We start from the raw sequence: 15,800 nt of genomic DNA, 5'->3' as shown, positions 1-15,800 counted from the left end.
TAGGGTGATCAAATGAATGAAGAATAAGGAAGATGAGATGGAGAGGGCCCAGCTTGCCTAGTGATGCAAAAGAAAGAAGACGGGATTGCTGCTGGGGTAAAATGCAAATATTAAAACTGTTAAAATAGACAGCATGAGAGCAATATATCTACTGGATGTAGGAAGTCATAAGCTGGAAAGGCTTCCAAAATAAGTAGGGCAAATGCTAATTACTTCTGAGATGGAACCAGGTCTGCTTATGAAAGGATGATGTAATGCACTTGCTGGTAAGAGCAATGATCAGAATTTAATGACCCAGGAGTCTTTTACATTCAGCATCATTTGCTGTGATGCTGTCACCTAACAATGCCAAAGTTCTTCAAAAAACACACACTGTATCAAAAATAAGTCTGTGAACAGCAAATGGAAGGCACAGCCTGAGAACAGTTTGGGGCTTGGTTTGACCTGTATAAGTCAGTGGTATTAATGGGGCTCAGAGAAGGCAGAAGGTGAAAGGGACTTTGTTACTGGTACACATTGACTTAACCTCTCCATGGCATTTTGCTCTGGTGCTTGGACCCATCCTAGAAAGGTCTATTCTACTAAAAGGCTTGGGAATATTTGGGGATTTATTTGTCTTCAAAGCTGGCAGATCAAAACTCAGGTCCTCAAAATGTTCATGTTCTCTATCAAAGACAAAATTTGTAAGAAGGAAAGCAGCTAACATCCTGAAATTTCTATACATTCAGACATTGCACAGATAAAAGAAAAAAATGAAGTTAAAAAAAAAAATGGTCACAAATTGGCATTGCTAGCAACATCTGCAGAAGAAAGGATTCTGAAAAAACTCTGCATGCCTACAGGCATTCAAGCTAGCTTCTGTCCTGTTTCTGCTTAGACATTACGCTTTACTCAAAAAAAATAAGCATTTAATCCAGCATTCAGCTTTGCAGTTCCTCTCAGACAAGAAATTCTTTGCGTTGTGGAAAAAAAAGCAGCATCATTGATTCTACGTTGTGTTGCTGGCCTTTTGGAGGAGGAGGTGTGTCAAAGATAAATGATAGGCAGTGGAGTCAGAGCAGAAGATATCAAATTTTAGCAATCTTGAGCTGATAGAAGTCCACAAAGTCACTCTGCATGACACCCCTGCAGCTGCCCAGAGCTGCTCCTGCTCTGGGACTCTCCCAAACAGGCATGGTTCAAGAAAGAATATCTAAGGCTAGTCAAGACCTAGTTTATTTTTACGTATGTTTCATAAAATAAGTCTTTGTTCTTTAACATATTTTATGTATTTTCTCTAAGGAAGAGAAATGTCAATAACATGCCAGCTGTTTCTCCTGCTTGCCAACTTGAATCCAAATAATTTATTTTTATTTTTTTTTAGAATTTTCATCTTCAGACTAGGTTGGGAAAGCTTTGCAAGGAAAATTCATGTTTTCGCTCCTCTTTAATTTGTACCCTTACTTAACAAAAGAATCTCATGTAAGACTAGAAAAAATGTTTTACATTTGTTTATGGCAAAATATTCCCTATTTATTTTGTATGAAGAACTTCCTATAAGCAAGACTTATGCTCAGTTACCATTAGCTTAGATGAAGTAGGACTGTGGGAAAAAATGTGGGAAAGCATTCACATCAGTGAAGAGTCATTAAATATTTGTGTTCAAACTAGCTCGTGCACAAGGATGGCACCATCCTCTGAACACCTATGCAGAAAAACATTCACAAGGTGGCAAAAGCAATCAACTGAATGGTTAAAAAAAATGTAGACAGTTCATTAAAAGAGAGAATATAGTATTTTATATAAAATGTGCAATATGAATACATTAGCCAATGCAAATAAAGCCTTTATAATGTGATCAGTATTCCTGTAAAACTGTCAAGTACGGAGGTTGTATGTCCCAGAAATTACTATGGGCTACATTTTCCATAGGTTCCTGTTTACAGTCAGAATAATACTCCCATTAGTATTTTGATTTAATTTGCTATAACAGTGTGGAATGCTGTGCTTTTTCCTCATGATTCCCGTGGAAATCATGACAAAACAAAATTATGAAGCTTTCTTATTCCACAGATAGGTCTTCAATGAAATGACAATAGGTGGCTTTTTGGAGGTGAAAAATATTCAGTTACAGTCCTGAATGAATTTCCTGCTGAAGTAACTTAAAACTTGTTTAGGTTATCATGAAAAGTGATATGAACCCTTTTATGCCTTCATAGCTCTCAATGTAATTCCATTAAAACATACATAGTCTTGTTTTGTAGTTGTCAGTGAACAACATTTACTATTTTTAAATCATTTTGGATTTTAATGAAGTGGCATTCATAGTTCATTAATAAAGCATTTTTTCTTTGAAATAAATAGTTAAAATTGCCATTTTCAACATAAAAGTTACCTTTTTTTTAAGGACAAACTTCAATTAAGGTAATTCATATGCTTTTGGTTTGACATATTATTTAATTTCCATAACAGTTTTTTTAATAAAAATGGACCGCAATTATCAGACAGTAAAGAAACACATAATTGTGGACATTGCCAATGATATTAAAGAATGACATCAATAAAAATGCACTGAATTCTGACAACTGGGGAATTGAATCCTACCATGCACATATGAAAGGAGTTTTAGCTTTATGCAGTCATTTTAGCAATTTTCATTCCCAGTCCTTGGGGTAAGAGGATGCTTCCAAGCAGGACTTCTTATTTTCAGATATCATATGTGTAACCCAATATGTCACCCATCTGGCATTCAGCATTTGGCACGCATCTGTATTCCCACTGTTCTCAGTTCACTTTTGAGCTGGCACTTTTTCCAACAAAGTAACAAAATCTGTAATGCACTTCCAGGCAGAATGCTCATGTAATACGAATTGCCTGGAAAAGGTAGATGAGAATGGTGGGGATGCACAGATATGTAGAAATTAGAAATCCAGAGATGAAAATAAATACATTTCTTTCTCTTTAGTTGGTCCCCAAAGAGAAGAATGAGCCAACTAGCTTGAAAACCAAAAAGATTAATTCTTCCTGCAACTTCATTCCATTCTAAGCATTTTTCCTGACATGTCAGAGTCATTTCCTTCCTCTGTTCCCATCCCAAATGTCTCTTAGTCAAATATGATTTTGCTATTATTACTATTTGTATTACAGGAGGACTAAGGCACAACTCATGACCTTCATATAATGCCAATGTCAGTAAAACACCAAGGATCAATGTTAGATTCTGTCTTCTGGGACTGAGTCTACTGAGTCTAGAAATAGAAATAGATAAGCAAAGCATAATTCTTTGTTTCAGGGCTTCTGGTCACTTCTGAGGGTTAGGATTTACCTTTTTTTTTTCTTCCTCCTTGACAAACTACGACTGTTGTTATTCATTTGTCTTCTTCTGTATATGGTTATTTTCTATATATGAGTATATAGAAAATACATCTATATATCTATATACCCATACATGTCATATATGTCTATATATGGGTACACCGGTTGCTGTTTTGGGGTCAGAAAGGAATTTTCCCCCACATCTAGGGACTACTTAAGGTATATCATGGCATTTAAATTCCCTCCTTATGCAAAGGCTGAGAATGATGGCATTGTCATTGGCTTCTCCTCTTCTGTCTCTGTGGCATACTGTATTTTTCCCAGAATCTACCTTCAGTCTGCTAAAGCCCTTCAGTTTGTACCATGGAATTAAGATGTTTTGTGGTGTTTGGAATGCACCCACTGTGAAATAAATGTCCAGTTAATGTTGTAGCCAAATTGGGCAAATAAGAACTGAAACTCAAGAGTACAATGGATCATAAAATCAGTAGCTTAATACATGTAACAAAATGCTAAGCACTAAAAAAAATACAACATAATTTTGGGGTTTGATATGTGGGTCAGTAAAATACCTCAGAAATGCACTGTATTTAGATATAAATCATTATAAATGTAGTTAGCTGAGATATTTCAAACAAGAGAACAGGAATTTTCTACAAAAACCAGAACTATACCACAATAATTCATTAGGAACAAGACTTTAGTGATAGTGGGGATGGAATAAATATACCAAGATAAAAGAACATGAAAAAGAAATACCAATTATATTTATCAATATGTCTTGAGAAATGCAAAGCAAATGTAAGAAGCTGTATTTGCTCTTGACTGAGAGTTATAGAGGAAACTAGGTCACTACAGTAGCCATACACTAAAATCATGGCACTGCATTTAATTTGGATTCCAGAAAAAAAAAAAAAGAACAGAAAGGACATTTCTGACGTGAATCATATTCTACTCTTAAATCCATAGATATTTGGAAAAAAAATGAGTTTTTTTTTGAGAAAGCTGCTTTGATAAAGCATAGCCCTGAGAACTCTGACTTACAAGTGACATTGTGGAACTGTTTCATCACACGGTCCTCAACATAACTGAACATTCACTAGCAGTTGTGTGTCTGAATACAGGCAAGATTTTCATTTCAAAGATGCATGTCTTGGATCATTCTCTAAAATGAATTTTACTTTCTTTTCTAGAAAGAACAAATTCAAAAAAACAGCTTCTCTTTAGTGAACATGAGAACAAGGTAATTCTGGGAAACACAGCCTTCAATTGTGGCAAACAGAAGCTGATTTCAGATGCAGAATTGAAAAATCAGATTAAATTTCCTTGATGAAATAGCTATATACCACAACTATTTTGTAGATCTCATCCCTATAAAGAGATGGCAAATTCCTAATATCTCTGCAGGACTTGAACAGGAACTGTAATTTAGAAAGTGTTGTGCTGATTCACACTAGCTAAGAATCTGCTCCAGCAAGTCTACGCACTGATCCACAAACTTAAAAATATATTGCTGCATTAGAAACCTAGTTAAATATCTATTCAGAAAAGAAATAGAAAAAGCTACAAACCAAGCAGTGCTTTCTTCTTGCTCACAAAGAAACGATATTCTCAATGAATCTTTAAAACAGTTACAGTCCATTTTTCTTCAGAAATTGGTAACAGGAGCATCTTACTTTTGAAAAGAATTCATGAAAATCATAAGCAAAGCTCCCCTGAGTCCCACACTATTCTCATTAATAAATATAGAAAAAAATCAAATGAAAACCAAGACACCATAATATTTTATGTGAACATATCAGGGATATTAAAATGTAAGGAAATGAACTTCACTCACTTTTGATGTGATTCACAAAGCTATGAAAGAGAAACTTACACATATAGAAATTAGGAGTAAAGACAGAATTCAGGCCAAGACAGTTCACTCAATGAGACACAAACACACGCACCAGTCAGTCCCGGTGAACGTACTGGACATGCTGCCAAGCAACGGCAGAATCGTGCTGCACAGCGAGCCAGATGTTCTCTGACACAAGATGGGGACACCAGGAGTACAGTGAAGAGACCAGGGTTAGAGCTATTTTTTTTTTATTTTTTTTTTCTGTACAGCTGCCACTTAAAATTTGTCAAACTTTAGCAGTGGAATATGTTTAATTTGCTATTTAAGTATTTTTATCAGGATGTAACTCTAAATAGATGATCTGAAAAATAGATGTATTCAGGAAGAAATTTCCTCTTGAAATTTATCACAGCTTCTTCCTTCCTTAGCCTAAGGTCTGTTTCTCACTAACTTATGGCACCGTATCAATTTCTAAAGAACACATGCTAAGGTTAAAGGTTTCTGTCAAATCAGTTCCACATCAGATACCATGATGTCATATGTTAAGATATCTCCAGGATTTATTTTAGCATTACATAATTTTGTATAAAGAAAGAGGCCAATCAATGCCACTGGGTACATCACTTTGCATAGTTGAATGAACAGAAAAAAAAATAATACCAGAGAAAAGGCTTGCTACCACAAAGAGTTCACATTCATTAAATTAAATTAAAATTTAGTCAAAACAGTGTAATTTTGAATATGAATTATTATTTCACACATGTATTTAGACATTGTAATGTACTTGATTTAAAGCAATTGCTAGGATGTTGTTGGAGGCAAAATTATCAATAGTCAATGAGCAGCCCCTGAAAAAAAAACAGCAGAAAGAATGATCTCTTTGCTTTGGGTGTGTGCTTGACTTGACACACATTGACTTGTTTTTGTAGCTAAGAAAATGCTGTCTCTGTTTGAAATTCTTCCTTCTGCTTTGGCATTTATAAATGTGGATTGTCTTCTGCTTTAAAAGTAGTGAATGTACGTTGCCACTTTTTTACGATGAAAGCATTAATACAAATTTCTCTTTTGCCCAGCCGCCCGGTTTAGCAAAATATTTGGAGATTTAATTTCTAACTTCTCTAGATGTTGGAGAATAGAATCAGAGTTGGTTGAAATAAAGGCGAAAATTAAGGAAAGGAAAGAGTGGGGATATATAAAGAGAGTAAGATATAGACATGTGATTGCACAAGATGTATTTCCTTAGGAAACAATGCTAAATAGATGTATATGTCCATGTGGGTCTTATCACACAGGTTATTACACTAGATGAAAGCAGACACTAACCCAGTCCAGCAGCTAGTAAATCCCCTACATAAATATCATACACTGAAATTTATTGATATGGGTATGTGAACATATGTGGAATATGTCCACTGGAACAATACTGAAGTTGCTTCCTTTACTTGTTTTTTCCACCCTTGCAGAGTGTTTGGTGCTGCTATCCTGCTGACATCCTCCCTCAACATGCTAATACCATCTGCAGCCAGGGTGCATTACGGGTGTGTCATCTTTGTTAGGATCTTGCAGGGCCTTGTGGAGGTATGGAAAAATCATAACACAACCAGTAAAACTGATACGTTTATTAGCTTTTAAGCAGCAACTGCCACTTTTTTGATAAAAAATAAAAATTGCTTTTAATTTACTCCTGATTTTTAGTGCAATGGGTTACACTGTAAGAACTATGGATTTTCTTTCACCTATGAAATTATGTAGTGAAGTTTTCCCTTGCTGAGAAGCCAGTAATATAAACATTTAACAGTGCAGTTTTACTGAAATCCTGTCCTGCACAGGGCTTATATTGGTGCTGTTCTCAACGGTTATTTGCTGTCCAGTATCACAGACTAAATCTATAATAATGAATTAAGCTTCTCTTAATGAATTAAGCTTCTCTCACAGCTTCCCCGGCCATATGAATGAATGAGAGGTTTACGGTGACTGAAGAGAGAAAAATACTGAGCCTGCCTTCTAAAATTGTTTGTTTCAGATTTTAGACGTGATCACTGCTCCTTCTTCCCAAGCGCTGTGCACTTCTGTTGTGTGAACTGAATTTATTTCATGCACTTAATTATTTACAAAGGCTCAAAAAGAAGATGTAGAAAGTTAGGTAACTGGCAATTAAGTACTTGAAGTATACATGTGTAAACATAGATCCACTCCTGAAGAGTGCTTTGCATGGACACAGGTGTGCATGACCACAAAGAGGAGAGGAACAGAAGCAAGTGGTTAATTACAAAATAAAATAGCTCTTTCATCACTCATTTCTGTGATACTGTTTTAAGGGATGGCAAATACAAAATATCTCAAGCAGTACTGTTTGAAGAAGGTTTACAATAAATCATGGCAATCTTAGGATTGCATCAGATTATTTGCGGGGGGGAAGTTAATAAAGTTAACAAAAAAGACTAAAATGAACATTAAATTGGTTATAAAATCTCTTTGAATACAAAACAATGTATTTTACAAGCTTTTTGTGTATTCAGAGGGATAATCACAACATTTGCAAGAAGCTATTCATTCTACTTTTTGCAGAGGAAATATCAAATTAAGGGAAAAGTGGCTATATATAAATACACATACATCATAGCAATTCTTACACTAATTTTGTGAAAAAGTACAGTATATTTCATATTAAATTTTCTAAAATTTCAACACTACAAGATGTTGTGATTTATTTGTGGTATTTCTATCATGAGTTAAGGCTGGTTTTGAAGAGAGACTCAACCTAAAATGTAACTGGTTTAAAATCAGACCAACTAAGATCATCCAATTCTTTGCTTAAGTGCTCAAAAAGGTTCATTAAAGGCTAAGATATAAGATAATATTTTATTTATTTATTTATTTATTTATTTATAGATTATATAAGATTATATTTTTAAGCTCTTATTGATCTTGTTTTATAGTTTTAGCAATGGAAAAGGAAACTGTATTTGCTAAATTATATTTGAAATGCTAGAAGGTCATCAAAAATGTTAGAAGGCCACCAAAACTGTGGGTTGCAGAAATGAGCCCAGCATTAGAAAGACCCTGAAGGATCCATGTTTTCATCCCTCCTTTGACTCCGATACTCGTGCATTAAGATTCTTTCTTTTTAATTCTTCACTGTTCTCTCCTGGAAGGAGGGAGGCAGAGCAAAAAGGAATAATCATGTTTTGTGTCTGCTCTGTAAGTCCTCTGAAAAGATTGGTAGTGATGAACAAAACCCAAACTTTTACCAGACCGATTTACCAGAAATAGAAGTTTTTCTACGGCTGTGCTCAGACTTTGCTATAGAAATGTAAAGTGTTCTCAGCTTCCTGTTTGTAGCAGTGTTAAAACAGAAATTCATGCACAATGACCTGACCAACTGCTCAGCATTAGCTGACCTGTGGCACACTCGTTCCCCAGGGAGTCACCTACCCTGCCTGTCATGGCATCTGGAGCAAGTGGGCCCCCCCATTAGAGAGAAGTAGGTTAGCAACCACTTCCTTTTGTGGTAAGTAAATTTCCATTTTGTTCTTTCTTTCGTTTGTAATATAAAAGCATTCTGAGACTGAATTTTTCTCCTTTTTTCATCTACACACGTCTTGTTTTGCAGGTTCTTATGCAGGAGCAGTTATTGCAATGCCTTTAGCTGGGATCCTAGTGCAATATACAGGGTGGTCTTCGGTGTTCTATGTGTACGGTACGTGCTTCTGCTCATCTCACTCCATTATCGTATCACCTTAATCTACCCCATCTAAAGATGTAAAAACTGTGCCTGCCTCCCCCTCCCCCCACCCCCCCCCCAAAAAAAAAATATGTTTCCATAAAGCCAAACATACGGTCTTGAGAAATAGAAAATAAAATAAAAGAACAGAATTTAAAGGAAAGCAACATTATTAAACAATAATGGCAAAACCTTCATCACTTTCAGTATAAGCAGTGCAACCTGCTTTGCAAATCCGTAGAATCTCAGATTCTCAGAGGTAACATTATTGCTCTTTCATTTATACAACTGTAAGTTAAAAGTACCTCTCCTGAATAAGACGTCTTGATTTTTGTCTGAAGAGCTACATAACTGTATTCACACTAGTTGCGTGAATACACTGCTGGAAGAAAAATGGCCCAAAGGCCCAAAGGCAAATTTTACATATTCTGCAGTGTAAAATTGATGTGAATCAAGGGGAACCCTTTCAGAAACTTAATAAACTACTCAAGAATTCTGTTGTTATGTTGAAAACAGAGCTGCAATCTTGTGTTTTGCAGGTAAAAAATTTAGTGCAGTAATCAAACAACAATGGCTTAAAGCAGAATGGAACATCATTTACAACCTGGTAGAACAAAATGGGAGCTATTTCATTGCACTGCATTGTACAAATTGATGTTGAATATCAGTGACCATTCACCTAGAGTGAAGGCACTCTGTAAATGAAACCAAGACTTGACGGTGGTACAGCTCTTCGTGTATTCTGCACAAATATTGTTTGCAGGATCAGGCTCTCAGTAACAACATTTGCCATTTAAACTGATTACAATTATCCACACATTTTTTTCTTGTTTGCTCCTTTACTGTGCATTTCTTTTTAAAGTTTTTCTTTCCGTTCCAAAGGGAGCTTTGGTATAGTCTGGTATATGTTCTGGCTTTTGGTTTCATATGAGAGCCCTGCAAAGCATCCTACGATCACAGATGAAGAAAGAAGATACATAGAAGAAAGCATTGGAGAGAGTGCCAACCTCCTAGGTGCAATGGAAGTAAGAATATTACTCATACACTTATTTCCTATGAGATAGGAACAATGAAAATAAAAAACAAACAAAAAGCCAAAAAGAAACAAAACAAAAATAAAATCCAATGTGCTACTTCTTTTAGACAGAACAGCACATGTTGAACAATTGAACTTTTTTGTGGCGGGGAGAGGGGGAGATCTAAAATATGCTGATGGATTTCTGGGTGGATATTGCTTCCTTGTGAAGAGAATACAGGTTTCAGAGGATTGCTCATAGAATTTATGCCTGGTCTTTCTCTCTTTCTACTCCAAAATATAAAAAAGAGCTAGAGCTAAAGCTAGAACTACAACTGGAATTGCAGGTTTATTGAGACTTTTATACTACCCTGAGTTCAAAAGGTTCATTTCCTTCCTATTTATCCCTTCTGAAGCGTTTTCATCTTCCTAAAAGTGAACTAGAGGACTAGCAGTACTTGGTGTCTTCAGCCGAGGTCTTCAGAACACCAGAAAAAACAAACCCTTTGCAGAAAGACTGCAAGTTGCATTAGAGCATGCCAGTAGAGCCATAAATACACCCCCCATTACACTGCTGGAAGCATGCTGTCAAGCTGCAGGAATATACCTCCATCCTCTTAGTCAAAACCTTTGATCCAGATTGAATAGGGAACTGGACATATTACAGTCTTTTCTTTTTCTTGATAGCTGGATTCAACAGTCTTCACGGTTTCATATACCCATAAATGCTTTTGAAAATCTTATGTGAAACAAGGTATTTCAATGAATGTTGGTGTAATTTTAGCAGGGCTTGGATATTTCTGTTTATTTTTTATCCTTGCTTTTAATTAAACGTTTCTGGAAGTGATTAGTTTGTGTCAGTAGTTGCTTCTAAAATACATAAACTGAAATTCTTCCCCAGCTTTCACTTGAGTGCAATTTGATAGGCATACAAAGTGTGGCACATATCTATCTACCAGGTCAGACTTCTTTGAATAAAAAGCAGTATTCAAGCAGTTTTCAGACACTCATCAGTGTCTGGATTCTGCATTTGTATCAACACAGATGGACAGAACCACCGGCTCACAGAGAGGTGCTGGGACTCAGCAGGATTGTAGTTCTGCCCATCTGTCATCTTTCATTACCCAATTCATTTAAGCATATAATAAAACATAGCAAAAATATATTGACCAAACAGCTTCAGCTAAGACCTGCCAAAAAAAACATAATCAAAAAAATCAGAATTTTGGAATTAAGATCTAGATGCTAAAATACATGCTTAAAATAAATGTGGATGAAATTGTGTACCGACAGTGTAAAGCTGACTGTTGACTTATATTCAGCAACATTCTCTTTTAGAGACAATTTTGGACTTCATATCTTTATATTACATGACTGATCTAACAGCATTTGTACATTCATTTTATGATAGAGCTAAGTATCACTGAGTTTCTTCACTTGTGTATTTCATAGTAATTTTTCCTTGTTTATGTTTTTATATTAATAACGTGGATGCATGTACTTTAAGACAAAGTCACTGGAATTCAATGAGTACATGAAATCATGCATATATTAACTTGTTGGAGTATAGGGAAAAATAACAAAGAGGAAAAGGGAAGATAGACATTTGGTAATGATCAAAATGCTGACTGGATCCCCTTTTTATGTTTCAGAAATACAAAACACCTTGGAGAAAATTTTTTACATCTATGCCAGTCTATGCAATAATTGTTGCAAACTTCTGTAGGAGCTGGACTTTTTACTTGCTGCTTATTAGTCAGCCTGCCTACTTTGAGGAAGTGTTTGGATTTGAAATAAGCAAGGTATGTAAGAATAATGTAAAAAAATAATAATGTTTTATCTTAGCTAAGCAAGTATCTGAGCAATATTTGTGCTATTTTTTGGAAGATGGAAAAATAAGTGTTCTGCATCTTTACCACACGTTTATAGGCCTCAAAAATGATCACTCCAAGTTACTGTTCCCCCTACCAGCACCTATGAGTGAAGTAACAGCAATGGCAAAGGACTGGATATCAGCAGCTGAAGGCAGGATGGTGTTATTTAGTGACAGCCTCCTTGGGGTCCTTATCCTTGCAATAAGCCCTTCAGTTCGGTTCTTGCAGCCAGATCACGCAAGGTGTTCGAATGTATAGTAAGACCCAGTGCACTTCTGTCTTTGACACCCCAGGGTTTGCAGGAAAGCTGTACAGAAATCTGTCCAAGTGTTTACATTTTTCCAAGTACACTTTGCAAAGCAGGGCCACTTAGTTTTAGGAAGAACAATGCACTCTATCACTGTTCAACGTCCCCCTTTAATGTGTGAGACCCACACCTGTGTTTTGTTTTTGTTTTTGTTTTTTTCTAATTAAGAAGAGAAATAGATGATGCCAAATATGAGACCTAAATATGGTGCAACGTTCCCCATAATTCATATGAATTTTCAATCAGCCCCTTACCATAAATATGGACACACGCAAGCAAGCCTCAGAGGATCCAGTAAGCTTTCTGCAAATGCTGATTTCCCTCTTCTGAAAGTGATGGCAGCTTGTACTTTTGAGACATCCATATTCTTTTCATACTGTTCTAGGAGGTATTGAGCCACTCTAAATTGTGATATGAGTGACAATTAGAGCATTCTAGTAGCAACCAAAATGTTGCAGTAATACGGGTCATTGTCAAAATTATGTAATGCCATCCTGCATTTAAAGATGGGCTACAGATACAAAATTAATTTTTGGAAATCCAGCTCTCAGAGCTAAGTGTATGAGCCCATTCTAGCATATTAAAACACACAAACAAAAACAAAAACAAAAATCAAACAAAAAACCCAACCCTTTAAAATGAGGCTCAGATTTGGTAATACCCCATCTTCAAAAACCAGAGCTGGACTGAACAGGTGTGCTGCTTTAAGACCATTTTCTATATATAGCATGGCACCTGAACATCAAAAAGAGAGTGTAAATGATTCATGATAATTCCATTATGATGGGCAATAAAGTATTTGGATTTTCAGTCTAAAATTGTTATGTTCTTATGTTCAATGATAAACATAACTTTATCTGTTATGCATGCAGTAAGAATGGTCACATGTTTAATTAATCTGGTCATTTTGTTTCAGAAGATTTTTCTTAGAGTGTATTCAAAGAAATGTGGAGCTTTGTAAACAACAGCAGCAAAGCCAATTTTCATCTTTCCATCTGCTGTGGACATGGATGCTGATAAATGAACAATTATAATTTAAGGAACACCCCACTGCAGTAACTGCAATACCATAGTTGCCTTGTAGTTATTATTTGGCTTATTGGGGGAAACACCTATTAACATGAAGCTAGCTACCACCACACAGTCGCCACGTATGTAAACTGCACTGAAATACGCTATTTCACCACTTCAGTGGGAAAGCAAAGACCAATTGTACTCTCCGTGTTCTCGTGAAGTCTGTCTGCTCTGCACACTGACGTAACTCAAGTCAGCCATCGGGCCTGACTGACACACTGTTCAGAAAGGAAATACGCAAAAGCACTGGGTGTAAGCACATTTCCAGATATAGACAGTAATCAGAATTCACCAGTAGAACAAAATGTCACGCCTCCAGAAGCAAACCATCTGCAAGGCAGTTCTGTTGGCAGGAGATAGCAGGTGGCAGCTTGAGCTAGGCACTACTTGGAAAGAACGGTCTTCGAATATATTCTTACAGCTTGGGACAGTCATCGCAGAATTACTGTGTCTTAATTTGCTAATAAGCATAGCATTTTGTATATTGCCAATGGATATTTAGTGTATTATCGTTTGCTATATACAGAGTTTCTCAGACATGTCCTGTGCTTGTGTGGAATTTGCAGCTTGTGGGTTGCTCAGAAATCAAAGGCAAATGGGCACTGCATGTGTGAGGGTGATCCACAGGGAATCTTTTTCAGACCTCACACGTCTGGATGTGTTAGATTTGCTGGGCAATTGCTGTGCCAAACCCATCACCAACAGAAACGTAGCAATTCAGCGAGACACATTTGATCATAAATTTCCTGAAAAGGGAGGTCAGATGAGCTATAAGTTAGGGGAAAAAATAAATAAAGCTATTCGTTTAAAACTGAACTATGAAAACAATCTATAAACGTGAAGTGTCATGGCACCGGAGATTCTTAAAAAGTCCGACTGCCCTTCAGAAAATACAGAGGCAACGTAAGATCAACAGTTTTATTCACTTCATAAACCAAGTCAAGATTCTTAGTTTGAATACATTGTGTGAAATTGAAGAGAAACAATTAGCTAATTGCTGAGTGTTTCCGAAAATGAAAAATCAGTATTTTCTTGCAGTTTTTACTCTGCTATTTCCAATTATTATTTTAGGTGGGTATCTTATCTGCTGTGCCGCATTTAGTGATGACAATTATTGTTCCCATTGGGGGACAAATTGCAGACTTTTTAAGAAGCAAACAGATTCTTTCAACCACTACTGTGAGAAAGATAATGAACTGTGGAGGTAAGCTTTCCTATTTTATTAGAAAAGTTTCTTGTACAGATGTAATATCCATACAGAACGCTGTATACAGTAAACAGACTGCATGGTTTTATGTACATACGACATAGTCCTTTGTACAGTTTTTGTGTGTTGTAGACAGGGTTACTAAATAGAAACAAACACGTTTGTTCCTCTGTCTAATTTCAAAAGAGATGTTTGATACTTAAAAAAGCATTCCGACTCTTAAAGGAGCAGATGAGCTCTTTTGGGGTAATTTGCTTACAAGCAGCTTCTTACAGTGTCTTAACTCCTCATCTGGACACCCTCTGACAATGAGCTGGGATCACCCATCTGACTTCTCAGAGGTTAACCTTACAGGAGATGAATTGTGCCTCTGATGAGAACTTAAACGTTCATAAGCAGGTTGAGTGTATACTCCCATCAGTGCCAACCCAATTATGGTATTTGATTTGAGCTTAAAACTGGCAGGAAGCAATGATAAGCAAACAAACAATAAAATATGGATTACCTGACATAGCAAGAACACGTGTCTTTTAGGGAGGAAAGAAATGCCTGATTATATTGCACTCTAGGGTAACGTTTTGCCTCTGTCTTCCTCTGAAATATTATGATATCCTAAAGTCTGCAATACTTGAGGGGGAATTAAAACTGATGCCTAGTTTTCTTTACAATTTCTCAAGGTTTTGGCATGGAAGCAACTCTTCTTCTTGTGGTGGGATATTCTCACAGTAAAGGAGTGGCTATTTCATTCTTAGTACTTGCCGTAGGCTTTAGTGGATTTGCCATATCTGGTAAGATTATACTACTGCTATTAATGAATTAGATTATTTTAAGATATAAAACACCTCATTTGTTTTTTATTCACTGACAATAATTTAAAACAAACCTCAGAATTCCAGATGTTACTTATGAACATTACAAAGAAAAGTAAGATCAATATCACATCTTTTAGATTGGTTATTTTTGTTCAAATACTCAATCTTTTTCATATTCAGTGCAGAAAATTAAACTTCCTTTTCAGTGAGGTGCTAATGTACACCACAGGTTTTTCTTAAAATTAAATGTGTACCACAAATGGATTGATATTGTATGCCAATACCTAAATATATGTCTTTGTTTAGATATAGACCTTTACCATTTTTTCACTGTGTATTATTTAATGCTTTGTTAGTACTGTATTTTTTTTTACTACTTTGGGGCCTAATTATTCACAATTTTTTTTCTGATGTTAAAATCAGTTACTCCCATTTCCTGCTGCTATCTCACCCTTTTGCCTTTGCCTTTCCCAAATGCAAGTGAGCTGGCCTTCCTGTGTTTTCCTGCTGTGATCTTAGTATCCTCTCCCATGCTGGTTCCTTATGTCTAAAGCAGACTCTCTTTTCTTTTGTGCCAAACATCTAAACTCTCCTTAACCAAATCTGTCCCTAATACCACATACCAGATCTGCAAGGTATCATGACTTTTTTGT

At 36.1% G+C, this 15,800-nt stretch overlaps 1 protein-coding gene and 1 long non-coding RNA gene across 2 annotated transcripts in view; one reads left to right on the top strand and one right to left on the bottom strand.

Annotated features, from left to right (window-relative positions):
• LOC310900310 overlaps nucleotides 1–15,800 on the bottom strand; it is a 184,719-nt gene that overhangs the window by 65,456 nt on the left and 103,463 nt on the right. The gene's annotated exons all lie outside the window — the stretch shown is intronic.
• Nucleotides 1–15,800, top strand: part of SLC17A6 (solute carrier family 17 member 6) — a 33,546-nt gene that overhangs the window by 14,393 nt on the left and 3,353 nt on the right. The window contains exons 4-10 of the mRNA XM_083838074.1: nucleotides 6,598–6,712; nucleotides 8,558–8,645; nucleotides 8,748–8,834; nucleotides 9,741–9,883; nucleotides 11,526–11,675; nucleotides 14,200–14,332; nucleotides 15,013–15,123. Of these exons, the coding sequence (XP_083694200.1) occupies nucleotides 6,598–6,712; nucleotides 8,558–8,645; nucleotides 8,748–8,834; nucleotides 9,741–9,883; nucleotides 11,526–11,675; nucleotides 14,200–14,332; nucleotides 15,013–15,123 (827 nt within the window). The remainder of the gene's footprint in view (nucleotides 1–6,597; nucleotides 6,713–8,557; nucleotides 8,646–8,747; nucleotides 8,835–9,740; nucleotides 9,884–11,525; nucleotides 11,676–14,199; nucleotides 14,333–15,012; nucleotides 15,124–15,800) is intronic.

This window comes from Anser anser (genome assembly GCF_964211835.1).
Source record: "Anser anser genome assembly, chromosome: 5".
In the NCBI taxonomy this organism is placed as follows: Eukaryota; Metazoa; Chordata; class Aves; order Anseriformes; family Anatidae; genus Anser; species Anser anser.
The sequence above is the reverse complement of the archived record's forward strand: the minus strand, read 5'-3'. Positions and strand labels throughout refer to the sequence as shown.